The sequence below is a fragment of the Pyrgilauda ruficollis genome, unplaced genomic scaffold, assembly GCF_017590135.1.
Source record: "Pyrgilauda ruficollis isolate IOZ18807 unplaced genomic scaffold, ASM1759013v1 scaffold24, whole genome shotgun sequence".
NCBI lineage: Eukaryota > Metazoa > Chordata > Aves > Passeriformes > Passeridae > Pyrgilauda > Pyrgilauda ruficollis.
The window spans coordinates 2,067,551-2,095,177 of NW_024523648.1; the positions used below are offsets into that span (position 1 = coordinate 2,067,551).

Consider the following 27,627-nt stretch of genomic DNA (forward strand, 5'->3'; position numbering starts at 1 on the left):
TCAGTCACCATAGATGAGTGCATGGCACATTAAGTTCATCCTAGACTCCTTAGGAGATTTCAGCCTTTTGTGATTTCACTGACCAAACACTCTTCGCATCTGGCTTCCAATCACCTTCAAACTTCCCATCTCCAAATCTTCTTTTAACCAGTGTTCTTCCCATTGCTCTTCATAAAAGTCATGAAAGTAGCACTGGAGAGTGAGTCCTGATCTGTTCACATGCCAAGTGAGTCCTTTAGACACCAGGCTGTTACGGAAACTCCTTTTAGTTCCTCACACCAGAGCTGGCCTGCTTGGTACACATAACTCACTGCTCATGGGGCTAGGCAGGAGACATTGGGACCTTCTGAGGATGTTACTGGAATAACATGGCCTGATCTAGAAAAAGAAAAATTTTTTTTAATCTGACGTTCTATTTTACTCAGCAAATTATATATGGTTAGTGTAGAAACCAATGAAAATGTTCATAGTTGATATTTTTCCATCAGTTCTGTCAACAGAGAAAAACATTCAAATAAAATTATTGCATCTTGAGAGAAGGAAAATACAAGAGACTCATACATGAGGATTCCTTTCTTGAGCTTTTGCTAAATGCTATCCACTTTTCTGGTTTTCTTCTTTTTATTAGGAAACCAAATCTATATGCATTAACTAAAGAGAGTGACTTAATTGCTCTGATTAGGCTGAAAAACAAATACAATACTGAGGTGACACAAACATGAAGTGTTTGTAGCACAAACTCAGTATAGGCAATTAATTCTTGTCACTGTGAGTGACTTTCTGTTGTCTCTGGTAGACGACACTTCAACAACTATATGGTTATAACCATTCCTCAGCTTCAGGATATCTATTTATTTTTGAAAGTCATTTTTCTCAGTCAAGGTCTAAATATTTCTCTTTTCTTCAGTATCTTAAGGCAATAAAGGGAATAAATAGTAGTCTTCCTTGTAAGGTCACTCAGAAATAAAACTAATTTGTTGTAAGTTGTAATGTTAGAGACAGAAGACATCTTTTACGACCATAGTTCACCTCCCTGCTAAGGCAAGATTATCCTGCGCATTATATTTTCTAGTGCTTCTCACAGTTTAATTTAAAAGCTTGAAGGCAAGTCTGGCACATTCTTTGGAAACCTCTCTAAGACTTCTTGCTCTTCAGATTTCCTCTCGGCATTAGTCCTAATTTTGCTATTTCAAAATGTCAACTCCTATAAAACCCTCAGCTATTTCACTGTGTGCTGTTGGGCCCAAAGCAGGAATTGGTGTGTGACTCTCAGTAACCCATAGAAAGGAATTGTTTTGAGGCAGTACCTATCTGCAGCAGCAGTGATTTGGAATCAGGACCTGGAGATGTTCTTTCTGACTTCTCTGGCACTGGAGATGTTGAGATGTGGAAATCAGCGGGATCCTCTTTATTTGGAGAGCCTAAATCTGTTTTTCTTACAGTGTTTAATTTACCTATGTTATCAATCCATTTTATATATGCATCTTTCACATTTACCTCAAAACTACACACTGGATCATTTTGTAATTATTTTCTTAAACCAGTCTAACCTTTATTTTCCATGATGCTAATAAATCCTCTGTGATCTTATTAGGCTGTGCACAGTTGTCTTTATGTTAGTGTCTTCTGCACATACTGCCCATGCATATAGTGCCTCTGCCAGCAAAGTCTGACAGTGCTCCATCCACAAAACAATACAATGTAATTTTTTTGTGATTTTGGTTTCTATTCCTTAGCAAATGTTCACCTCCTTTGACAATTTTTTTTTTATGAATTCAATTTGCCTTTGGTTATAAGCAAAATTTTGACTTTGTTTATAAGTGATTGCTGTGCAGGAAGAACACTGCTGTCATAATTCACTGATGTTTAAAAACAACTGTGGGAAACTTCTCTGGGGGCAGCACCATAAAAAATGTGAAATTATATGGCTAGTGAAGGTTTCTCTCATCTCATGTTTCCTAATCATAAAACAATTAAGAAAATTCAAGTTTTGTCTGTTCTAATAGGCATAACTGTTTAAATAAGTGATACTTTGGTGGTGATTTAAAGTAGTTTATGAGCTGAAAGTTTATATATATAACAAATGAAGAAAATTGTATTTCTGAAAAAAAAAGTATTAATTCTTTCTAAAATATCATACTCCAGTGTGGATAATATGCTCAAAAAAAAAAAAAGCTCCCTTCCTCGAAAAGCATTTCTGTAGTCTTTTCCTGCATATTTTGCAAAAATATATGTTCTTAAAAAACATCTCTTCTTATTATATGGAATATGAAAATACTGCTTTTAATATTTTCCAGTATTTTCTGTAATTAAAAGGATTGGGTAGTAATGATTTGTTTACACATAATGAATATCCAAAGATGGATATGGACTGAAATCCGAGGTGGCTGAACATATCGTCCTTTTTTGAGGAAAATAAATTTACATTCAGTCAAAAAAAATTAGTTTCACTCCAGCACCTGACACTGAGTCAGCATCTCCCCCAGCACAGTGCTGGCTGTGCTGATGTGCTTGCTTGTTCTTTTGGATCACATTTTACATTGTCCCTCACAGTATAGGTTTTGACTATGAAATATGTATTCCTGTCCTTTATTTTGTAGGACTGACTAATATCAGACAGTGTCTTGGGAAAATGCAATCTTTAATCAGTGATTAAATATTGTGTTTTCCTTGCTCTTTTTAGTAGATTCTCATGAATCCTTTATAGCTGTTAAAATCACTTGGGGTAGGGCTTCCTTTCTGAGAACTGGATTTCAACCCTTGGCCACCTCCACCATTGAAAACATTTTCTGGAGGGAGAAAGTGATTCTGCTGTGATTCAGGGGAGGGCCTCCCTAAAGGTGTGTTTCAGCTGCAGTTTTCAATAATTCTTGCCTGGCATTGCACTGAATGTGCCTTGTTACCTACAAAAGCTTCTGAGTTTGTTGGGATGTGCCTTCATCTCATGCTAAACTACTTGACTGAAAGCATAGATTAAATAATATAATATAAATTTAGAGCACTGCATCTTCTGGCTGAAGGCCTCTGTGCAAAGTACAAAGAACCCAGGGCAAATCATCAAGTACTGGTAGTCCTCCAGCATTCTCCTCAGAAAGTCTTTGCAAGGTACAGCCAGTCCTCTGAAATCTGCAGTAGATCTTTCTGGTCTTTATGCAGAAACCCCATGGGTTATGCTCCAGACACAGTGAGTCCATGTAGAAACACTGGATACATTTGGTAATTCAAGTGCAGTTATAAACCCAGGCTTTGCAATGGGGGTTTTCAACCTGCAGAAGAGTATATGGTGAAAATGTAGATCCATTTTGCAAGGAAGATGGAAAAGGTTTTGAAGGATAGTGCTTAACAGAGGGGAAAAAGAGGACACTAAGGATGTCAGGAGAAGACAGGATAATTATGAAAGGATAGAACAAGGCGTTGGGCAGAAGACAGACCTAAAAACTGTCCTTCAGTTTAGATTTTGAAATGTTTCAAAGTAGACAATTATATTTCCTATTTTTTGGTTGTTATGAATCTCATTGACTAAATTGTCATCTCTAAAACAAATTTTTTAAGAGCTATACTGATGTGCTATTGGAAAAAAATAAAGATTAACATTTTTGAAATCATGTCTGTCACACATCTGCTGCAGTAACTGACCTTTACCCTAGCACCAGATGTTATCATGCCCCTCTACTTTTAGTCAGTGAGCACACCACCATAACATGGTGACTTTGAGAGGCACCAAGTGTGCCTTGAGACTGAGTTCTTCCTCAAATTCTTAATTCATTTTCCAGAAGAATTACATGGGTTAACTGCAGACCTCCAGCAACATGTTTCCATTACGAGGGGATGCAGTTAAATAGCTGTGATTGATGACGGATTATGTATCAGTGAGAAGCTGCCTGAGCCTCTTAACCACTTATTTTCTTATCCTTTATTTTTCAGTGGTTTGGAGATGCAGAACTGCAAGCAAGGCTTGACGTATGTTTTGGGCATTAGCTGAGATCCATTGGGTCATGCTTTTCAAAGCATTTTGTTAGGAATATTGAGGAATTGATTTTCTCTGGAAAACACTAGGACGTCTTTATACTATTGCTATCAGTATGATCCAATTCTCTTCTCCACAGAAATTCAGCAGGAGTGCAATTTAATGAGACCAGTGAAAGGAATCTGACTGCTCTATTTATAGCACACTAATTGATCAGGGTAGCCATGGTAGGAGGAAATTTCAGAGAAAATCAATGCAGTATCAAATGTAAGCAGCACACAAGCCTTTAAAGACAGCTGTGTGAAAGCCAGTTAAGAATGGATTTATTTGAAGATCCATGGGAACATGTTGGACCATGTGCGTTCTTGCTTTAAGTTGTAGGAATGAAGCCAAACTAAGCAGCATCTTACATGCAAGGCGAGCCTTGCTATGTGTTTCTTTTTTCTTCATCTTCTTGATACTCTGTCCCATTAAATCTTCTTGATGGATTCAGTTTCATATGGGGACTGTAAATGTCTTCTTTTAAGAGCTCCCCTTTGACAATCTTATCCTGTTTTTGTCATGAGGATGGCAGCCACACTGTGTAGGAGAGCTGCAGAGCCTCTTGGTTGTGTGTCCAGCACTCAGGCACAGTTCCAGGTCTCATGGCTTTCACTTAAATGCAGGGAGAAGATGGTCTGTCTACCTCCATTCTCATTCCTGTCACCAAAATCCTCGTAATCGTAGTAGATACAGAAGTATAATTGTTTGTACTCATTGCTAGTGTTTCTTAAATCTGTGTAATCAACCTTTGCTTCCTCCCCTAATTGCATGGTTTCCTCATGAAATCTGCTTAAGTCCTGAACAGCCCCTCATTTGCCATCCCTGAAAGTTATGGGTTTGTGGCAGATATTCTCCTTTACTGGGTGTATCTCCATGCTGTGGGCTGATTGCCCATCAGTACATTGCTTTGGGCTGCTGTAGAAGGATGAAGCAAACAACAAACTACCATGGAGGCATTAACTTTAGCAGTAACTTGTTTCAGAAAGAGTCAGAAGGGGAACATATGTGCACTTCAGTTACTTCAAATGTGCTTTTTTTCTTGTGTTTGTACATAGACAAAAGTTTTACTTCTTCGCTAATGGACAGCAAACATGACAATGACTACCAGCAAAGCTGTCCAGGCTGTCAGTTTGTATCCTTTCCTTCAGTGCTTGAATGTGCTTGCAATTAAATGAATAAAAAAATCTTGCCTCATTTTACGACGTGTAGAATGCAGCATTTAGAATGCACATACTTTTTTTAGTAGGATTATTAAAGGCATGGCATCATGAAGTAGATGCATGAATTATTCTGTTTTTCTGCTGCTTCATAAGAAAGGAGTAAATAATCTACACCTTCCATGAACAGTTAATTTCTGTGGGCTAGTTTTATGTAGCACCAATAGCTAAGCATATTAATGGTGCTACATCTTCTGTTCATTCAGTTTCGAGCATATGTAGTGGCATGGAGTTGTGGCTTAATTAGGTAGATGAATAATGTCAGAAATATTGTCAATTATCAATATGGTCTTCATCTTTCTTTAAGCCCTGACTGTGAATCCAGGTCCCAATGACATCAGCAGTTGCCGTGGTGAACTTTCATAAGCTAGTCTTTAATCTTTCATTAAATCACAGGCTAGGAAAGCAGACATGAGGATTGAGATGAAAAAACGTGCATCTGCAGCACTGATGTATTCCCTGAAAAACCACACTTCTGTGTTTTTGGAAAAAAAAAAGATAATTTTCTGCGCCGGTGGGCACACTTTCTCAGCCACTTACATTGTCTAAGCAACACCATGCAAGGAGAATTTGCAGAATGTAAACAGAGGTGGGATGTGTGGGGCTTGAGAGCAGCTGAAATCGAATATGACCTGAATGTGATGAATGACTCAGCTCTGTCATGTGCAAGGTTTGAGAATGGAGGTAAGGCTGGCAGGTTGAGGATGTCTTTTTCTTGCTACATTGGGCTTTAGCTGGACATTTATTAGAACAACACACTGCAAATTTAAATTATTGTTCAGAAGGGCACTGGGGATACCTCTGTGTGAGCTGCCAGCACAGAGGTGGTGTGTGAACTCACAGTCAGACAGACACATGGAAAAAAAAAGAATGGGACAGAGGGCAGAGTACTTCAGGGCCGTGTGAAGCAGGGTGGGTCTTTGGAGAAACAACTCTGAGTTGGGAGGGCAAAACTGAGTTGTTACTGACAAGCCCCCAAGTGTTTGGTGTACTGAGCTGAGAGTGGAAGAGTAGAAGTGCCTGTGTCGTAAGGGACAAAAAGGTGCAATATAAAGCTTTCATTGTGGAACAGCTCCCCAGAATAGCACTTTGGGCCAAGATGTAGCTGTCTCATTCAGTGCTATTTTGTCTAATAGGAGAAAATTATTCTTCCCCATGAAGCTTAATGTGCTTATGTCATTACAGCATTGTGTCTCTAAGAATGCCATCATAGGAGTTGTCACTGGCACAGGTCTTCTCAGCAGCTCATTTCTGCCCAGGTCTTGGTCTACCAATACAAAGCTCTGTCCCTGTTCTGTTTGTCCTAAATTAGTCCTGCCTCCTGTATGGCACCAGATGTTGAGTCGGTATTTCCCTGCGTTTATTCACTCAGTGCCTGCTTTTGGGGAAAAGAAATACAATAGCAGTTTTTTTCCCCACAGTAGAAATGGGAAGCCATTATTTTGCACTTTGCAAATGGAAAAAAAATTAAAGAGGTAGGGAACAGACCTACAATTGCTTTGTTCTATTTTGCAAATACAGTAATTGAAAAAAACCCCAGAAAATAGAAAAGCAGAATCTGAAGGATCTGGTTTATTGGGGTTTTTTTACACATTTTAAAGTTGGGATTGATTTCCTTTAAGGTTATAAAGTCTTGCACACAAATCTTTTATGCTTTCCCTGAGGCTTTTTATTCCTGGATAGGCTTTTGACAATTTAAAGTTAGTCAGAAGAAGTACACTAAGCTGTAATTTATGTTGCTAGGCATTATTACCCAAGGCCCTGCCTTTTCACACAGAGGAGCACACAGGTGAAGCTGCAGAACAGAATTATCTTTGCCCAGGCTGCAAAAAGAGAGGTCTGTGAGAGCACTCTGTCATGTTTTCCTACCAGCATCAAGTTCACACTTATGTCCTTGAAAAATATCATTTTCTCGGATGACAGACTGTCACAGGGCCAGGACATAGGTTATTGCTGTGAGATGAGAGCCTTTTGGCATTCTTCTGAGTCACTGGCACCATCTGTCCCCCTTCCTGAGGTAAGGCCGGATGGAGCGAGTGCAGCCCTGGCATGCTGTTCAGCCTTTTATTTGGCATTCCCGACCTTGCATCAGCCACGGTCTGACGGGGGGTTGGTTGGGGATGACTTGATTTGTTCCGTGTTCTGCAGCAAAGCCCGGGCATAATCTGCTTTGACTCACATGCTGTATTGCAGGAGACATGTTTTGCTGCAAAGCAGATGGTTTGAAAATGTTTTTGCTATTAGCACATTATACTGGGCCAGGTGTTGCTTGCTTCTCTCACCCCTCCTTGTTCAGAACCTTGATGTTCTTTTCAGCACACATGTAAAAACTTAGAAGGGAATTCAGTCTCCTGAATTCACATAGATCACAATTTGGTCACGCAAATAGTGTCAACCTAGTTTCCCTTTTTGCTTCTCTTGGACAGGGTGATGTGTTCCTGTCCTTTCAGTCTTGGGTTTGATCCTTTCAGCATGGACTGAAATTCACAGCCCTGGGCTCATCAAACATGTATTGATTAAAAAAACCTCAACCCTTAGAGTAACTTTTAGGCAGCACGAAATGTGGCAGTAGGATATTAAAGATAACAGGTCAGGATTCCCACAACATTGTATGTGGAAAGATGTGGTTAAGTGTTGATCTTGCAGACACAGTGGTGTTAGAGGAGAACAGGACTTTACAGAGAAACCCAGGGCTGTGAGTTTGCTGGCTGAATTCATTGTGAGGATTGCTGCAACAATAAAAACTGAGTGAATTTGAGCTTAGTGCTGTTAGTGAGCTTTCAGACAAGTAGTAATGATGGGTGAGGCTTGGCAGTGGAAGACATGAGTTGAGGTTGTATGTGTATTGACACAGGAATGACCCTGAAATGCTTGTAGGAAAAGGGAGTTCTCTAGGGCTGATGTTCAGTGTGAAGTGAGCAAGGAAAAAGCGCTGAAGTCTGTAGGTGATGAGGTGAAAGGTGACCCATGGACTGAAACCTGGGGAGGACGTTGGAATGGATCAGGGAGACTGGGGAGAAGGCAGAGATGATGGGTTACACAGCAACTGAGGGCATCCTGTTTCTTGAGCATTAATTGTATAATAGAAATGGGATGAACAGCAAGTTCTTTTAGAATGAAATGCACTGTAATGCATTTATGTGTTAATGAAAAGGAGCAGGAGGGGTGAAAATAGGAGCTGTTACTGCAAGAAAATGTCATCGGCCATAGAGTTAGAGGAGTTGGTCCTAGAAAGTAAAATTTCCATGTTGTTTCCCAGGTAACAGGTCAGTGTGTTGAGGCTGGGAGATGTCCAGACTGTGAAGTGAGACTTGGGGATAGAGGCTCATGTTTGTGTGTGCCATTTGTTTTGCCCTCATTTTTAGAGTCATAAAATAGATCTAATTTCCCTTAGTGTTACATAACATTGAGTCAAACCCAGATTTTCAATATCTTCAATTAGTTTTAACAATCAAATTTCTACTTAACATTTAAAGTAATGAATGCAGCTCTCCATCTTAGCAGAAAAGGCTCAGTGGTTATCTACAGTGATTGTGCAGGTGATTGTGCAGGTGATTGTGCAAAACTGATCCAAACCCTATTTCCTCTTGAGCTAGACAAGATGCTCCAGTGCAGGAGGTCCAAACTTTCCCATCCATGATGCTGGTGTCTTTCTGTGTCTTTATGTGTTCTCTTTATTCTCTGTGCCCATCTTCATGCTCCTGCAAGCTCTGGTGCAGCCTCCTGTGCTTCCAAATCCCTCCAGCTTTGGAGGGTTGGCAGCGGTCGCCTGTCCATGGAGATCATCAGAGTTGGTGTCAATTTGATGTGGATTTGAACAAAGCTAGGTCTGCCAGGTTGGACAGAGAGTTACTTGCTTGAATTTAAAAATTTTGACTTCTGGTTTGATTCTTGCTTCCGGCATAATTTCAGATCTCTCATTTGAAGAGAAAATATCTTCCCTACCTGGCTGGAAGCCATGTCCAGGGCAATGCAGTATGATCCTCGCTGGGAAAACTTTTCTTCTGCAGAAATTGTAGATGATGCACATACTTGTGAACATGCATTGATAGTAAATAACATCTGTACTTGTTATTGCTTTGTGTAGTACTGAAAAACACATGTCAGTATGATAGGTATGGATCAGGAATAATTATAGCTTGTGTGTACTACATAAAACTATATACAGCCTACTGATCATGCAATGATGCATCTATTTTATAAACCTTGTGCTCTGTTGGAATAAACATTGTAAGGTCTTTGCTCTGATGCCAAATTGTATTGATCTGTCACACTTGTTTAACAACAGTGTTGTAGAAAAGATAATTTTTTTGCAAAAACATCTACATCTGTATTTTTGTTAGTGTCAAAGAAAACTAACATAATGAGGGAGAGTTTTATTTCAAAAGTATAAAACACTTGTAAATAATTATTTTTTTTCTCTTTGAAATGCAAAACCATGCAAAGGTCTTGCTCACATTTTTTATTTACTATGAATAGTTTATTTACTATTCAGCTTGTCTGTTAATCTAGCTCCTGTTCCCACTGGGGTTGTGCTGTTCACCCTACTGATGATAGGGGATAAGTTGTTTTTATTATACGCATTTGTAGCCTCTTACATAGAAAAAACCATTCAGTAGATAGTCAGTAGTGGAGAACTGTTTTCAGAGAGTACATTGTTCTGGAAAAGGAGAAGCACATAGCCCAGATGAGTTACTCTTTAAGACTATCAGAAATAGTTATTATCATCAACATTTACAACCCTGCATGTGGATTTTTTTTATTATTTTGGATTTATTACTTGTGTACTCATACTGGACTTGGTTCTCACCTGAAGTAGAGTCCAGCTCCTCATAGGCAGTTATGTTGCTGTGACTGAGGTTCTCCAAAGCCCCTGCATGGTCTCACTAGATCTGCGTATCTGTGAATGAGTTCTGGTGTTCTTCCCTTGTGACTGATACTCAGATCTGGTCTCTTCTCTCACCAAGACTTTACCAAATGTCATTACTGATCCCAGGGTTCTTGGTTGAAACTTTTGAGTTACCTGCTGAATTAATTGGAATATGGATGGAACTTAATAATTAATTATTGTTAATTATTAATTAATTATAACTTACCTTAAATGTAAATGACAATACATTTCTCTAGTGATGTTGAAAAGGAACTGGGATGCTGAAGACCTGATGGCATATTTTGCATGGAGAATTGTTTATATCTTGCAGCCATTTCTAGTCACCATTACATCTGTACAGAATATGGACAATAAAAATTTCAGCAGGGATGATATGAACAGAAGCATTGGTGTAATACCAATTTTTGTAAAAAAAAAGCTATTCTGTAGAGGTCAGTGTAGTGGACAAAAACATCTGTCAGGACTCCTTACTGTGTATTTACACAATAGACCTCATAGTGCTTGAGTAGCCATTCTGTTTAATTAATGGTATTTAAAAGGTTTAATCTGTGTGATGAATAGAATTTTAAAAATCCATAGCTAACATTTGAAAGTGAATATGTTTGTTTTTTATGAGGCATAATAATTTAAAATTGCTTCATGTTTTTCTGGGTTTCTTGCTGAGTGTAAATAAATATGTACTAATAAAACGGACATGCCCAGGGCTGCTCCCTTCTGCTGCAGTGGCTATGTCCTGACTACTATTATTTTTGTTAACCAAAGCATATAGCTAGGTTCAAAGGTAATTTTGGAAATGGTGCTTGATTTCTGTTTACCTTCCAAATTGTCTGGGAGAGGGACTGTGGCTATGACTTACTCTGAGAGTTTCACAGTATAGATAATTGAGTTTCTCCTCCATGAATGTTTGTGCTGTAAATTGTGCTGTGTTGATACTACTTGGGATTTTGTAGAATGTTACTTTGTGTATCTTGGTACTTCTTATGGTGCATTTCATTAGGGAAAGGCCTGGCTCTGTAGGTAGAAGTGATGGAGTATACCCAATACAATCAAACTACTGCAAGTCTGCAGTGAGTTGAAGCGAGTGAGCTGTATGTGAAGAACATTGCTTTGGAGGCCTTTGGTGAGCCTGCACTCACCCCTGCAGGCTGATGTAGCAGGATTGGAACGTCACAGAGTTAGTCAAGCTCATCAGACCCATTTTCTATAAACTCTTATTCGTAGTGATGACATGATCACATCTTACACTGGATAAGTTGTCGTGTCTGGTGTTTTCCCATTCTTGATGACACTTTGAGGCAGTTAAATGCTGCTGTAAAAATGCTGGAGCCAGCTGAAAGCAAAGAGAGGATTTAGATAGGCAGAATGAGATTCCTCGAGCTGTTATATGACCAAGTCATTGAGGTTAATGCTTCTCTGTCTACCATGGCAGCGTGGGACTTTATACACCCAGAAATGGTCAAGAACCGTCATTACTTTTTTCCTGCTGAGAGCTGGCAGCTTCAGCGAGCACACCAGCTGTTCAGTTGTGCTGGCACATTGGGGCAGAGTTGAGCCAGAGGAGAGGAACCAATTACCGAAGTGCCCACAACCATTGGGCATCACTTTGGGTTCCACCTGGAGGTCGTTCTGCATGGCCTCACTTTGCAGGTGAGATCTGTCACAGTCACAGGACTGGGTGATGAAATTTGCAGCAGTATGACAGCTTAAAATAACAGAGCAATCTGTTTGAATACTGAGGGTGTCTTGGGACACAAAGGATTGTGCTTGTCTATGATTTATTGCATCACATAGCTCTCCATATCAGATCTGCATGAAATTCAGTTCCTTATCCTGGGTGTAAGCTTGTGTTGTGTATGATCACAGCAAGTAACAGAATGATATCTGTTAGAATAGCTCCAAGATGCTCCATTCTTATGCACAGAAACAAAGGCTATAGTTCTTCTAAAAATTTAAACAGAAACATTATAGTCTTTGACTCTAAAACCTTTCTAAGAAGAATCACAGATTTTCCATAACAACTAAAATAAAATGTTTATGTAAAATATCTCCCTTCTAGAGATTTTTGTATTTGAAAAGTATCAAACAGGTCAAAATTGAAGTGTTTAATTTTGGGGAAGCTGCCAGCATTGAGTGGAGCATTCAGATCCCCATTTACCTCTAGGCTGTATCTGTTCCTGTCTCCAGGAGACACTGTTGTGCACTGTAGGAAAAATATTTCAGCTAAATAACATTGTATTTTTAAGGAAATGGAAGCTTAGAGCACTCAAACTACAGCTCCTGGGGGGCAGTAGCAATAGCTAGCAAGAATTCTGAGATAATTTCCCCCCTGCTTTGTTTTTTTTTTTTTTACATCTACCTTCCTTCCCTCCCTCCCTCCAGTGAACTCAAATTCTAAGGTAGCCTTTGCATTTTGTGTACTGGCAGATTTAACTGTTGCATTCTTGTCACAGAACATTTAAATATTCATGCTGTCTTTAATTTTAGTGCTGAAAGACTGTAGTGGATACGATGATGCAGGAATTTGGGCTCAGAAAATGGAAGACTTTTTAATGCTTTGGCTACATGTGAATGTTTATCAGCCAGACTCCAAAATGAGCAGAGCTGACTGTAGTACTGCTTTAAATGATCTGTTTCAGTAAATACACAGCCAGGATCTTCAAATGGCTAAGCGTACAGCTGGTGTCTGGTGTCCAGAATGTGGCTCAAAATGTTGTTTATTCAGGGTGAGAACAGGTATTATAGATCTATAGTACTGCACTGTACACATATATACACATCAGCAAATTTCTTTGTCTGAATCACCAAAAACTAAGGTTAACAAAGAAACATGTTAAAAATCATCTTACGGTTATTCCAGGTTGGATTTAATTACATTTAAGTGATTTTTCTGTGTGTTTCTTACTTCCCTATGTGCTGGCAGTAGGCAGCCTGTCCCTTCACTGCCAGCCTCTGACTGATTAATTGGTCTCTTGCTTGATCTGTTTTCGTTTTTGTTTATGTATAACTTGTTCTAGTGCTTTCCCTTTTTAATATGGTAACATCAAATTTGTTTAAGGTCTGTGAACTAATGTGGATTAAAAGTCAAGCAGCAGCAGCTCTAATACATAATTGATCTACCAGTAGGGCACAAGGAACTGATTCTCATTCCTAGATAGGAAATGAGTTTTTCGTCCTATGCTGATAGCCCAAGCTCTTAAATCTATGTTAAAGTGAATAAACTACTGGAAATTGCTCAATTATCCATGACAATATTTTTTTTAAGAGATTATTTTGCTGTTTGAGGCGTAATGATTTTTATACACAGATACACATGCATTGTTTGACACGTTCCTTTTAGATTTCAATGCAGTTCTGTTCATTGGCAATTGAAGGTGTCTTATGCCTAGAAAATGTTGTGCTTTTTGAGTCTGGATCTGCATCCTGCTGTAACCCCACACCTGGTAGTACCTAACAAAGGATTTTGCTTGCTTAAACCATTTTTTTCTATAGGTGCAAGAGCTTTGTGACACCGTCTCAACAGCAGCATCCATTTATGAATGGATGGGTTGGAAGAGACCGTGTCTGCTTGTATTAGCATTGGCTCTGATTTTACTTCAGCTCATCCTGTGTTGCTGAGGAATGACTCTTGACTGTTCAGTTAAGCGGAGGTAGAAGCTTGTTTACGGTTTAATGTGTAATGATACTCTCACTGAAGTGAGGAGCTGTGTATTTTCAGCCTCCTTTTGAGGTACACATGGTGGTCACAGCAGGGGCCTCTACAGCCGTAGCCTGCACGGCGCGGACGGTGGCTGTGCACTGTGGCGCTAATAGCATGGATGTGCCGGACAGCGCGGCACGATGCCCTGCATGGTGACAATGGATGGGAAGCAGGAGACAGCCAGCAGGGAGTCTCTGCCTTCCATGAAGTCCACTCACGCATGCCATATGCCATCATCCCTGTACTGGGGATTTAATTCTCTGCTTAGCATCAACCACTAGCACTGGAGTGACAGGAGCAGAGGAAAGCAGAAAATTTAAGCCGTGCTGTAGAAGAGGGTGGCAAATCAGAAAAGTAGAATGGAAGGTGAGGGAAGGAGCATCTTTTTGCATACATTCGTATGCTTCCTGTAAAAAGTAGGTTACGCTGGTCTAGTATATTGCATTGCACTTAAGATGCTACAATTTGAATAAGGTTTTAGCAGTAGAGCAATAAACATTTTGCAATCTCTAGTTATAAACATCTGAAGATGTTACATATGCAAAAGCAATATCTTTGTAAATAATGCTATATTTAGAAAAAAGACATACTTTCAAATGCAACCACCCTTTGTTGTGTTGCTAGAGCTAAGAGCAGAGCAGCAAATTGTCAGTTTCAAAAAGGAAATTTAACTTCTTTCCTTGAGGTGTAGTTAATGAATGGAGTTAATTTGACTGTTGCTGACTTTCCCTAGTCTGAGAGGTGGCCTTTTTGCTCTCTGACATTTCTGAAAAGGTGGGCTCACTGGTGGGTGCCAGAACTGGGGAGGAAGCTCATTCTCAGCCTTTGGAAACTGAACTTGTGCAGTGCTGTGCAGACAGCTTTAGCAGTGGCTATGTTTTGTAATCCTGTTTCAAAGAGTGTGATGCATGAAATATCACGGTTTGCAGGTAAAGGCAAGCCTTCATTTAGGTGGAAAAAGCCAAGCACATTTTTGACGGTAACTTGTTAAAATGAGTGACCTCAGCCAAGCCAAGAACCTTGACTAACTTGCACAGAATAAATATTAACATCTATCAGCAAATAATTTTTTAATTGCCTTTGAGGAGTCTGTCATCACACTGGTTACTTCTGCTGGTGAGGAATTTCAAAAATAGCACAACTGTGATAAGTGGTTTGAAAAATACCAGGTAAAAAGACTATATAACCTCAGTGATTTTATATTTTTCATCAGTGTTGTTTAGAACTGTGTGCTCTTAAATGGTTTCCTAATGTTTAGAAGGACCTTTCTGCATTTCAGTTTGTTCCCATGGCCCCTGATCCTGTCACTGGGCACCACCGAAAAGAGCCTGGCTCCAGCTTCTTACACCTTCCCTTTAGATGTTTATGTACGTCGCTGAGTTTTCTCTCCTCCAGGCTGGACATTCCCATCATCATCATATGAGAGATGCTCCAATCCCTGAGTCATCTTCCTGGTCCTTTGCTGGACTGTGTCCAGTATGTCTCTGTCTGCTTTGTACTGGAAAGTCCAGCACCCGACCCCACATTCCAGACAGTTTCAGAGTTGAGTTCTTTCCTCTGTGGGTATCCATGTGATGTGAGCTGAGGCTACTGTTGTTGTCTCTTGCTGAGAATACTTTCACATGGGTTCTACTTTTATTTTAGCAAGAAGACATCTGCATTTCTGGTTTTGATCTCCCAATTCCTTGCACATGGATTTTCAAGAGTTTTGAAAGTGTGATTTTAAGAGAGATCCCACTATCACATTTCTTCATTACTGGCATATCCTGATAGCTCAGCAAACACATTAGCCTTGTCCTAGATATGTATGGTAAAACATGTAACTGTTTATTTTCCCAGTTGTTGCGAATCTCTGCTTTTTACTGGAAGATGTCCTCCATAGGAGGGATGTCTCTGTCCTCCAGAGACACCCATGCTTATATGGCTTACAAAGAGAGGGGGCTGATGTCTGAAATTAGAATTCTACAACAATGATTTGTGGTCCTCTAGAGTCATAACTTGAATGACAATTCTCCCTCAAACAATATTGAAATTCCCTGGACTCCCAGGCACATATTGCATGTGCGTACCACCAGCAGTCATTCAGGTGCGCAGAAGAAGAGGGAAACTGGAGGTAGCATGCAGGAAATTGTATTTTTTCAAGCACCTTTGTAAAGATAAAGTGTAGCTGAGCAGTTCAGACTAAGGCTTTCTTTAAAGCTGAAAAGCTGAAATAAATCTGCATTCTGTACTATGACAAAGATATTTGAACACTTTTTGGAACTCGAAATAGATTTATCCTGTGAGGAACTGACCTCTTGAAACAATATATGCTGCATAGTTCTTGATACCTCTACTCTTAATAAAATATAATACTTATTAATGGATCTCAAGTCAGTTATTCAATTTCCTCAGTAATTTAAAGCTTAATTATGCAGCATTCTAGATCTCAGTGGCTGTCCTCAGCTGATTTTTCTCAAATCACTATCACTCCAATTTTACGGTTCAGTTCAATTCTCAGGACTGTCATTTGCATGGAGTGACAGATTAAAATTGGATGGCTAAAATGATTGTAGCTCTTAGTGCTTACTGCAGTGATGGAGATTGATTCCTCATAGTATGAGGAAACACATGGCTCATTAAATAACTCTTGAAACACTATAGTTTTCAGTTTATTGTATTGTTGCAAATTGAAACTTACAAAGGGCTAATCCAATTTTAATGCATCTTGTCTGAAACTGAGAGTTGCATTTTTGGAGGAGCTCTGAATAATAAAATTGTAGGCACCAGTTTAGAAGTTCTCAATTTCTAAGGGAGAAAAGTGAATATTATGGTAGGAGAAATGGTATCTTTCAACTCAGTAAGTTAATGGCACTGAATAGCTGTGCAGTGCCTTTTGAAAACATGCGTTTTGCCTCTGTGAAGGATCTTTCTTCACCTTATCCATCAGTAGACCTGTGTGCCCCGTTACCTGGACAGGTTCAGATTAGCTTCTTGGAAATTTTGACAGAAGTCAATCCTGAACTGAAAATCCTGAACTAAAAATCCTTAGGCTGGGTCTTGTCCTAGGAAATTGTCAGCTGGAATGATATACAAAATTACATGGAACATATAGGATTTGGTATTTATTTACCATATTTGAGTTTAGATCTGCGCTTAAAATTAGTCTTGACATGTGACTGTAAAACATGGACCCTCTGTGCAGAAATACTTTCTACTTCTCTTTCCTTATCTTCCTGTGAAAATTTTGAAAAGGGGCTAGAGAAAGAACAAGATTAATGGTTTTCTCTTGTGGATCATAGTAGTATCTTGATATCTCACCCTGAATTACTTTTTAATTTAATTTCTTCTGCTCCTCACTTTTATCTTATTTCTATGGTTTCTGCCTTCCCTTGTTTCTTTCAATCCCCATCTTAACATTATCCTAAAATATTCCTTCATTCCCAGGTGCTGCTTAACCTGCTCATATTTGAAAGTGGTCAGGTACAAGGAAGGGGGTGGTATCTGATGGCTACTAATGCTCCTCTTTGAAATGACCTCAGGCCTGTGGGAAGCTTTCTGCATGATGAAAAGCATCCTGACAGTAATCCTGTGCTCAGCAGTTTGGCAGAGACCAGGGGCTGTTTGGACAGTCTCACTGACAAAAAGAGGGTGACTTCAGGACGGGGGTGGTACAAGCTGAGATGCTGGTGTGGCATTTCAGCTCTTGCTATGCAGTCCCTGGCCAAAGACTTCTGCCTTCAGGAACTGGAGTATGGAATCCTTTATGGACAGTAATTTTCCACATTAATTTTATTCCACTGGAATTATGAAAGTATTGCTACTGTATTTATGCACAGCAATTTGCAGTACAGTGGGTTTTTTTTTTCTCTTTGTCTGTAATCTTAATCTAATAAGACATTCACAAGCTGCCTGAAAAACAGACTTTTTTTTTTCCCTATGGGAATTTCCATAGAAGAAATCACCATCTGATAATCGTCTACTGTAAAGAATGATCTTCATCACAGAGTAGAAAACAGAATAGAAGAACCTACTTCTACCCTCCTTCTTACTCTCTTTCTGGCTTTGCTGATTTGGAAAATAGCATCAGGCTGTAAAAATTTTTGGGTTCCTTTCCCTCTTCTTAATATCTCACATTCCAAATTAAATGTTAGAAAAGAGGCAGTTCTGATAGTTGAAAGCAGTATTGTCCTTGAAAAACAGCATGTTTCATTTCTTCTTTAAAATTAAAGCCTTCATTTTCAAAATTGAAACTAAACAAATGGGGCAAGGACCAATGTTCAAAACCCCAAGTCCCTGTCAAAATAAGGAAAAATTTCTAAAAGAATTTCCCAATTTATAATTAAAACTTAAAAAAAAAAATAAGGTCAAAACCTATTGAAGGTAATTTGTAAAGAAATGAGGTAATTTCAAATTAAAATGAAGGTTTTAAACAAAATGCTTTCTTTATCAAGCTCACCTAATTAAAAATTGGAGTGATATAATCCCTTTATCCAAACAGTGAAATCACTAAATCTATGTAGGTTTTAAATATTATTATATTTATATATAAACATGCAGACACATACAATCAAATGAATTTTAAATCCCACCTAATTAATTTAAACAATATATAATTTTTATGAGTAGCATATTGAAATGAAAGGTGGAAGACTATTTGAAATTAAAACAGATCTTCAATAAAAAAGCCATATTTTCACTGGATGGATACCATCTCTCTTCTCATTTCATTCAACTTAACATATTTCTATATGAGTTGTAAGATAAAATGACTAATAAAAATGAAAAGGACTGCCAAAAGTCAAATTGCTTCATTGGAAGCTTCTTAGCCAAATGACAACATCCAGTTCTAGATAATTAAATCTTATTTTGTAGGAATATCACTGAATGATGCAATTTGCCTTTAGGTACTGTCCTTCTGGTTGAACACAGTAACAAAAATTTATTTGGGCACTTATTTCTTTGTCGTAGAAATGGTTCAACATTGTGTAATAAAAATGAAAAGCTCAGACTAGGAGGGAACAACAAATTAGTCTTAAAGAGGGAAATCACTAGTGCAGCTGTTCCAGGGGTCAGGCAAAATTTCATCACCTGAGACTTCTTTTTTGGATCTGAACCTTAAAAGAGCCTTAACAGAGAGGTACGGAGGGAAGGTCTGTTGTTAGACAAGCTGAAGCTTATCTTCTTGAGAATTTACTAATTTTCTCAAAACGAATTAGGGTGCCAGTCTTCTTGTATGTTTGGTGAGTCAAAGCTGTCAACCAACTTCCAATCTAGTTCCTGGTCAGCTTTCTCCCCTTTGTTTTGGTGTCAACATTGTCCTTTGTTTTGAAAGGTTCTTTCCTCACCTGTTATTTATTCTCCCTGGTGTGTTTAGCATCTGTTTCCTTAACAAAATCCAATCCAAATTCTTTCAGATGCCAAATATTCACTTTCCAGTCTCCTAATCATGCAATCTCACCACTGGTTCCAGTCATGTCTTGAGCATAGGTGATCAGTCTTGACATAAAAGTTTGTTTCTTTGAGGCATTGCAAGTACTCATGTCATGGATGGATGCTGGCAGGAAGTTTGGTATTAGGAATGCTTGGTTCTTTCTTACCTATGGTGAATGTTTGGCAGCAAGATGGGTGTCCTTTCCTGATGTAGATGGCAATGACTCTTGGTTCCTCTGGTAGTGCATCTCTTGGATAAGGATGTGAACTATTCCTTCTAGTCATTCTTTTCTATGCATGAGTTTCCATAGTTTTCTCTTTAACGTGCTAAAAATGAAGTTTAGTTGTGATGCATTTTGTAGAAGACAGAATGCTTCAGTTTCTTTCTAGTGGAGCTTTCCATTATGAAGATACTATTTTGGTTCATCTTAATAATTTTTTTTTTTTCTCCCTGAAGTGCTTGATTTAGTGGAAAAGCTAAAGGAGGACTAATGTATTATCTTGAGGAATAAGTCTTAAGTCACAGTTAAGATATTAATAGTTTTGTATGCTTTCTTTGAACTTGCAATTTTTGTTACAAAGACACAGCTGTTGCAGTTTTTGGCTTTGTAACCTCTTGTCTGCAGATGCAACAGCCTGAATTCATCAAAGCACTCAAGCGCAGCCTTAAGTAAAGGGTGTGAGCGTATTCATTATGTTTGTCTAGACTGTACTTTGAAGGACGTCTCTAGACTGTCTGCAAAAACACTTTCACTGCACATAAGGACAGCAAACCCTCAAAAATAACCCCAGAGCACACATGCCCAAGCACTCTCTTGGTGTTAATATGTAGCAAGATGCGTCCAGACAGTCGGTTTGCTGTAGATGCGCAGCATACTGTTAAGACTCTGATGACAGTGGGCTGCCAAAGCACCTTTGGGCACACAGTGGACTCAGCAGTTTCTGAGACTACACTCCTAAAAGCTGTGTAACAAATTTGATTACAGTACTGAGTTCACCTAGGAGGGCTTCTTCATTAAAAGTAGACTTCAGAGATTTAAATGTAGACACAATGCTCAAGGACTGAAGAGTGCTGTGGCCTTTAAGAAGTTCTTTGATTTTTTGTATTTGGTAAAGAGAAAAAGATGGGTCATTTTTATGATAACAGTCCTGACACCATTAAGAAGACTCACATTGGTTTTCAGTAGGAATTTGGCACTTTCTTCCCGTAAGTACTGTTAAAAATGTCCTATACTGGTTTTGCTGTTACTGCCTCTGCTATAAGAGTTCCTTAAGGCCAAAGTGGAGCAGAGGACCCTCTGTGAAACCCTGGGAGCTGGCTCAGGTGATGGCCGAGCCCAGCATAGGGTGGAATGTGGGGCTGGCAAGTGGAAACCTGGCTTCGTAGTATGTGCCAAGGGTGGTAGCAGGCAACAGCAGCTGGCTCCTTGGAGAGAAAGCTTGTAAAGATAGATTGTATAAATTATGTTAGGCAGAGGGGGTAAAATTGCTGTGCTGTGAGTGCACGGAACCATTTTACAAGAGTTGGAAATCCAGTGAGGGATGGTTCTGTGATGCTGCTGGTGCACTGGTAGTCCCCCAGTGCTTCAGGCAGTAGCGGAGGGGTGTGCCTCTTCCCTGGCAGCCTACTGTTGATTGTCACTTGCAAGCCCCGTGTCACTGGGCCTGTGGTCTCTGATAATACCTGCCTTCTAGTCTGTGTCTATGGCATGGCCATGTCACAAACTGTGCTCATCAGAGAAATGAAAAAGTTATGTTCTGCTGCTGAAACAGGTTACAGTGAATGTGAAGAAAAATCCACCTACTGTGTAGACATAATTAGTGGTTTTTTGCAGTTTGGTAATACCCCATCAGATTTATTACTTTTCCAGTCAGAAGCACAGCTCACTTTACAGCTGCTCTCCATTTCTTGCTTTTTTCTGGCAAGAGATTCCTTTTACTTAAAATTCATGTGATTCATGGGTTACAGGCTCATCTGTTGAAGTACAGTGTGTCTGCAGAGGCAGTTGTGACTGCCACCGTGCTTGTAACCTAATCTACATAAATCCCAGAAGAATCACTGATTTGAAAGAAATTCCTACCTGCTGTTTGTGTAAGGATGACCATCTGTCTGGCAAATCCCCATGTGGAAATCAGGTACATCTGAGAAGAGCAAGACAACCTTCTGACACCTGTTTCTCCAGCTGATGCAGTTGTTTATTCTGCTTTTTTATTTTTCAGCAGGTGCTTTTGAGATTTGCTTTTGGATCTACTTTCAGCAGCTTTTGAATACTAGTTTAAGCACTGTGTACAACGCAGGATCATTCTGACCAAATCACCCTTTCTCTTTTTTGGCACAAATTTTTGGGGGTCCTAATTTCACCTTAAGAACTGCTTCTGAATCTGAGCACCTCGGTTCAGTCACAGAGACTGATAAATACCCATCTTCTTCAGTTCCGAAAAATGCTTTCAGAATTTTTGAGAAACACTGAAACAAACTGGCTTTTAAGATCAAGTGGCACCTTCTGTTTGAGGATCATTCCATATATATTTGTGATCCTCCATGTAAATGCTTTCCAAGATGCAGGAAGACAGATGTGTCAAAGTGGTTGTTTTCAAGGATAATCTTTCTGTCTGCTGGAAATTTTATAGCTTTAAAAAGATACAGAGCATTCTGAGGCCACATTAGAATACAAATGCCGTTGGCACTCTGCTCTGAATCTGTTTGTACATGCCAGTTTGCCTGTTGAGATCTTCTTATTTACAAATTGTCCTCAGTTTCTGTGTGACTCTCAGCTCTGCTGAGATTTCTGCAGCTCTAAGCATGTGCTCTTTTGTGCATGGTATGCAGCATGGAGCACCTGATTTCTTTGCTGGAGAACCAGCTGTGATAATCCAAATAAACACAACCTTCTGTAGATGAATTGTATCTCCTGTAACTTAAGGTTAAGGTGTCATCCGGTGATTTATCCTTCCCAAATGGATTTGTTGGATCGCTATGATACAAACATAATTTACTACCTTTTGCGCATCATAGCTGTGTCCTCAGAATGGTGTTTGGGGATTTACAATACTGAACAGGGTGAATTATGTGTCAAGTTATCAACCATCCTGTTTGAGGTTTAGTTAGTGCTGACAGGAATTGTGCATTTAGCAGAATGAGGCTTCTGCATCAATCTTTTGGTAGGATTGTTTTCTTTCAAAGCTGCTGTTAATCAAAAGTTTCTAGAGAAAAGCTGCAAAACAGACCATTGATTGCATTAACTTATGCCCTGGCCAGCCAGATGTGAATAGTGTGTGTTGTGGTTGTCATCCCTCCTGTAAATTATTGTCAAGGTGCTGCCTCCTGATGGAAAATCCAGCAAGATGTTACAATTTGAAGGCAAGAGGTACCTTGCTGTAAAGAGCCCCTGGGTTAGGCGTGCCTGACAGGATGTGAAGGGATCCTTGGGGAGGAGTAAGTGATTCGTACTTTGTTATTCCCACAGGTCCCACATTCACAGAACTAAAGAGGTTCCGTGGATATGCAGGCAGTTGCACTTTTTCAAAGTTTGTTCCTATTTAATGAAAGATTTCCTTCCTGCAGTTTCTGCTTTCCTTTTGTGACAGTTCTTGATTGGCTGGAACAGTTTATAATTATTTTCTTGGCCATTTTGTTGGTGCATGCTGTATGACCCTGTGCTTCAAGTGGTGCTTTGCAGGTTACATTGAGGCTGCTGGGCGCCTCTATAGGGCCTCCTCTCTTGTCTCCAGAGGAGGCAAAATAGGTTTGTTAGCACAAAGCACCATGTCAGACCATTTGATTGCCTCCTTTTGAGTCTTTAATCCCAGTGGCACAGACCTGAAGTTGCTGTCATTGCATCCACATAGGAGGAGGAAGAGAGGAGGAAGAGGAGGAGGTGTAGCTGGAAAGGATGCCCTTGTTTGTTACCTGTATGGTCAAACAGGAGCTGCTGCTGCAGTGAGGAGCCTGGTTGTGATCTAAGTGACTGCCGTGGCTGCCTATGGTGTGTCACCTGTTGAATTAAGCTTCAAATGAAAGCCATTAATTTAGGAGGTCTGTATAACTAGAAGGAGGTTCTTCACTGAGAAGGTTCTGGCATAAGCCATGAAAACAAAAGGGGGCATGCATCAACTGCACCTGTTTACACCTCTTTCCTCCTTCCTCAATGGTGAAACTCTAGGAAACATGGGAGCTGGCTTATTGCATTGTTTGTGCATATGATCAACCAGGCAAAGACAAAAGGAGGACAGCACAAGGAATTTGGCAATTATATTTCAGGACAGAGTGGCTGCCCTCCTGAAACTTCCAAACCCTCTGGCATATTCTCTCGACTTGGAAATTGAAAATGCATATCAGAATCTTTTCCTAGTGAGTTATCTGCCCCTTGTGATTTTCAGCAAGTAAAAAAGAAAAGCCATTGCTTCAATGCAGATATGCTGTCCTTACATTTAAGTTCCCAGAAGGCCTCTGACTATGTGACAAGAATTACTGTCATGGATGTTGCATAATGGTTTGTGCATAATGTTTAATGCAGTCTCAGTTTTATGAAATATGGATAATATTGGAGACATTCTGAGTAGTAGCTTAGATTTATTTACACTTTCTTTTTAAGGTGGAGACAAGGGACATTTTTAGTGCTCTTCAATGACATTTTAAGAGTTGAGATTGTTACTATTAAAAATGAATAAAATCCATAGAAGTGGAAAAGAGAAAAATACATTGTATAGATGGATTATGGGCAAATTGTAAATATTTAAAGCATTTCTGGGAGTTAGAAATGCTGTGCTTTTATTTGAATAAAAAAGCTATCCCAGCACATTTACAGTGTCCAAGGTGTGTTACTCCTTGGTGAGGAAGGTTGAAACTCAACTGAGAGGATGCATTTTTGAATAATCTTTCTTCTTGTAAAAGGTTTATTATTAAGATGAAGGCATTAAAAAAAAAAAAAGTATTTGATGCATGTGCTACATATGTTAAGAATCAGCTCAAATTGTATGTATTTGTTTTGTGACACACAGGACAGCTTTCCAGCTCGGTTTGGAGGAATACATTTCGTCAATCAGCCATGGTATATCCATGCCCTCTACACAGTTATCCGGCCCTTTCTAAAGGAGAAGACACGAAAAAGGGTATTCTTCTTTTTAATTGTCCATTTCCTGGTAGTTGTCATCAGCAGTTGCATCATACTCTAATAAAGTAGATTAACATGGGTATCAGCTTGCTATTGGTGGAAAATGTTTAAATATATCTTTGTTGCAAAGGTACCTTCAACTGTTTTAGAAACTTATACAACATTATCCTTTAAGGACACAGTCAAGCCGTGCACTTAAATGTTTTTTAAAATGTAAGCGTATGCTTGCTCCTGGGGATTATATAAAAAAATACTGCCAACATTACAGTTTCTATTAAGATTGTACTCAATTCAGTTCTGTTTAATTTCTGTTAAAATTATTTGTGTCTTCCTTTTAAAAACAGAGTTAGTGACTACAAAGGCCTTTCCTAGTGTGCTTTCCTTGACATTAGCATGAGCTAAAATACCCAGCTGGCATCTAGCAGTATTAGTTTGCGAATACTAATTTGAATGAAAACCAATAAAAGGGAATTTGTGTGCATGCATCTGTGCATAAGCATGAGCAGTCTCTGAGATGTTGCTGAATTTGTAGCATTTGCATCAGTGCAATTAAATTAGAGCTTGGTGGTGATAGTGTATAGAATGGTATTATTTCTGTAACAGGAAATTTGTCATCCAGGAAAACACAATCAACATCATGTACAACTGCACTACAAAGAACATGATGATTTTTTTTTTTTTTTAATGGGATCAGCTCCTTAAGCAGCGCTGTATTTTTTCTCCTCAAACACACTCTGTAAGACCACAATGATCCTTGGTGTTGAGCTGTTTTTTACTGACAGATTATGCTTGAGAGGCCTCTGGTATTTACAGATTTTGAACTGTAGGTCACAAAGCCTTTTATGTAATATCTGTTATAAATATGCAAATGAAGCCCCATTTTGCAGGATTCAGTTGCACTCTGTTGACGGCAGCTTCTGCAAAGAACGTTGTAGTGCCAGATATGTCTGAGGCCTTCTCAACTCAAGTGCTGCATATGCATAACTAGGGACTAAAGTGCAGCTCATAGGAGGGCTGCAGCATTAAGAATAAGTGACAAGGCATTGAATATGGAGGCTTATCAGTTAGCATCTACATTTTTATTTAGACACCTGAATCAATGGCATATATACTTTCAGAAATGCTGACTTTTTACAACTGTTTTTTGTCAATACCAAACTCCTATAAAAAGTAGTCAGGTGGTTAAATATTGATTTACAGTTCTAAACTTAGTGTTGAAATGTGAAAGTTATGACAAGCACATAAAATTTAAAATCAGCTTTAAAAAAATTATTAGATGGAGAACAAATGATTGGGAAAAAAAAAACAAACCCTCAAGCCCAGGAGAATTCTCTTCAGGTTTTTTTAATCAGGCTTATTATTTGTCCATTGTTTTTGTCCTGAATTATTATGTATTTTTTTAATTTGTCATGTAGATTTGCAAGTGGTAGTTACATTCAGATAAATGCAGTACTAGTCATATATAAAACAACAGCTGTGAAGTGAAACACTTAGTTGTAAAGGCACCATAAAGCAAACAACTTTCACCATTAATAAATGTTCTTTCACAAAAGGATAAATTCCTTTCTGAGATGGAAGAAAATCACTGGTTTTGCACGGTATGCTAACTTTCCTGGGTCTGCAGCTGACTGGAAGGTGGTCTGAAGTAAGCAATAAAAGACAAGCATATATTTGGTCTTTGTCTTTCTGCCTTTTCAATGTAACTCTTATAAATCATGCTAAGGGCATAGCTGCCCAGAGGAGTCCCTGCAAGGTGAAGTGGAACATGAAAGATCTCTGAGAGGAAACACTAAAGTTAAACGCAAACATAAATATAAGTGTTCATATCACACCATACTAATATACAGATATATAAGTGTAAAGTATACATGAATATCAGTCTACCAAAACATTGATGGAAAATACCAAGTAGTCCATCAGCTATTCCCTCAGTGTTGTCACAGTGTTTTACTGCTATTACTTACTTCATGTATTGTCAAGTACAAATGGCAGTTACTTGTAAGACTAGATTAAGGAGGAAAATATTTCCAGCACTGTTATCATTACACTGCATAATTTATCTTATTTATAGGACTCATGGCTGCATGCTGAAAGTCAAGATATATTCCTTGTTGTGTATGGTGATTATTATTTTTATTAATTTCTTATAATCTTAATTTATTCACTTAATTCATGGAATTAGGGAGAGCAATTGACAAGAGATTAACAAGGCAGTTTGTCTGTCTAATATTCTGTCCATCTAGCTACCAGACACCAGTTCTTACCCTCCCTAAGTCCCTTGCTCTTTAAACATTTTAAGTTATTTATGCTTTAATCACTTTGGAGATTTATGAACATAGTATGACCATGCTCAAGGCAGAGGTGATATGTGCCCGTGTGCCCACCTCTGCTAGCCCAACACAACCAGAATGTTTCAATTGTACAACATCCTCCTAATAATGATGGTGTTATTTGGGCTTTGATGTTTTTTGGTGATACTCCTGTGTTTTTATCTGCATGCGTACATACAGATATTCCTGCATGGTAACAACCTCAACAGCCTGCATCAGCTCATCCACCCTGAGATCCTGCCTTCAGAGTTTGGAGGAATGTTGCCCCCCTATGACATGGGCACGTGGGCAAGAACACTGCTTGACCATGAGTACGATGATGACAGTGAATGCAACGCGGACTCCTACAACACTCCTGCAAAGGATATAGAAAAGGACCTCTCTCCCAAATCCATGAAAAGGTAAGTTAAAGGTGCTGTTTTCTTCTAGCATTGCCATAAGGTTAGCATTTGCCTTCTTCCTCCTTTATGAAGCTGTAGGCAGTTCAGTCTATCATATAGGAAGACAATTGGGTTTTTCCCTTTCTTAAAAAGATCAGTGTTGATGAGAGATCATGGCCATGATTATTACACGTGTGAGTTGTGAACTCAGTGCAGCTGATGATTTCTTGGTGCCATATAGGTTGTGTACACAGCACTGTCTTTGGAATAAGCTGCTATCTCACCTCAGCCTACAGTACTCATTAGAGAAACAGTGCTAGCTGGTGTGAGCCTCTGTGCAGAGGGTAAATCTGGGCAAATTATCTTTCTGGCTGGTGATAGCTCTTATCTTCCTCTATCTCATAGCCCACTGCCTGGTATCCACCAGCCTGTAGGTGCCAGAACATTTATGGCATCTGAACCATCAGTCACAGTGACTGCATTCCTGAGAAAATATGAGGAGAACCAGGACCAAAATCAGTGCCAATTGCTATACTCAAGTCTGGTAAACATCCTGGCATTCTGATATTCTTCTCTT

The 27,627-nt window shown here is 39.2% G+C and overlaps 1 protein-coding gene across 1 annotated transcript in view; it reads left to right on the top strand.

Moving 5' to 3' along the window:
- Positions 1-27,627, top strand: part of CLVS2 (clavesin 2) — a 47,243-nt gene that overhangs the window by 15,356 nt on the left and 4,260 nt on the right. The window contains exons 3-4 of the mRNA XM_041470061.1: positions 24,228-24,338; positions 26,851-27,071. Of these exons, the coding sequence (XP_041325995.1) occupies positions 24,228-24,338; positions 26,851-27,071 (332 nt within the window). The remainder of the gene's footprint in view (positions 1-24,227; positions 24,339-26,850; positions 27,072-27,627) is intronic.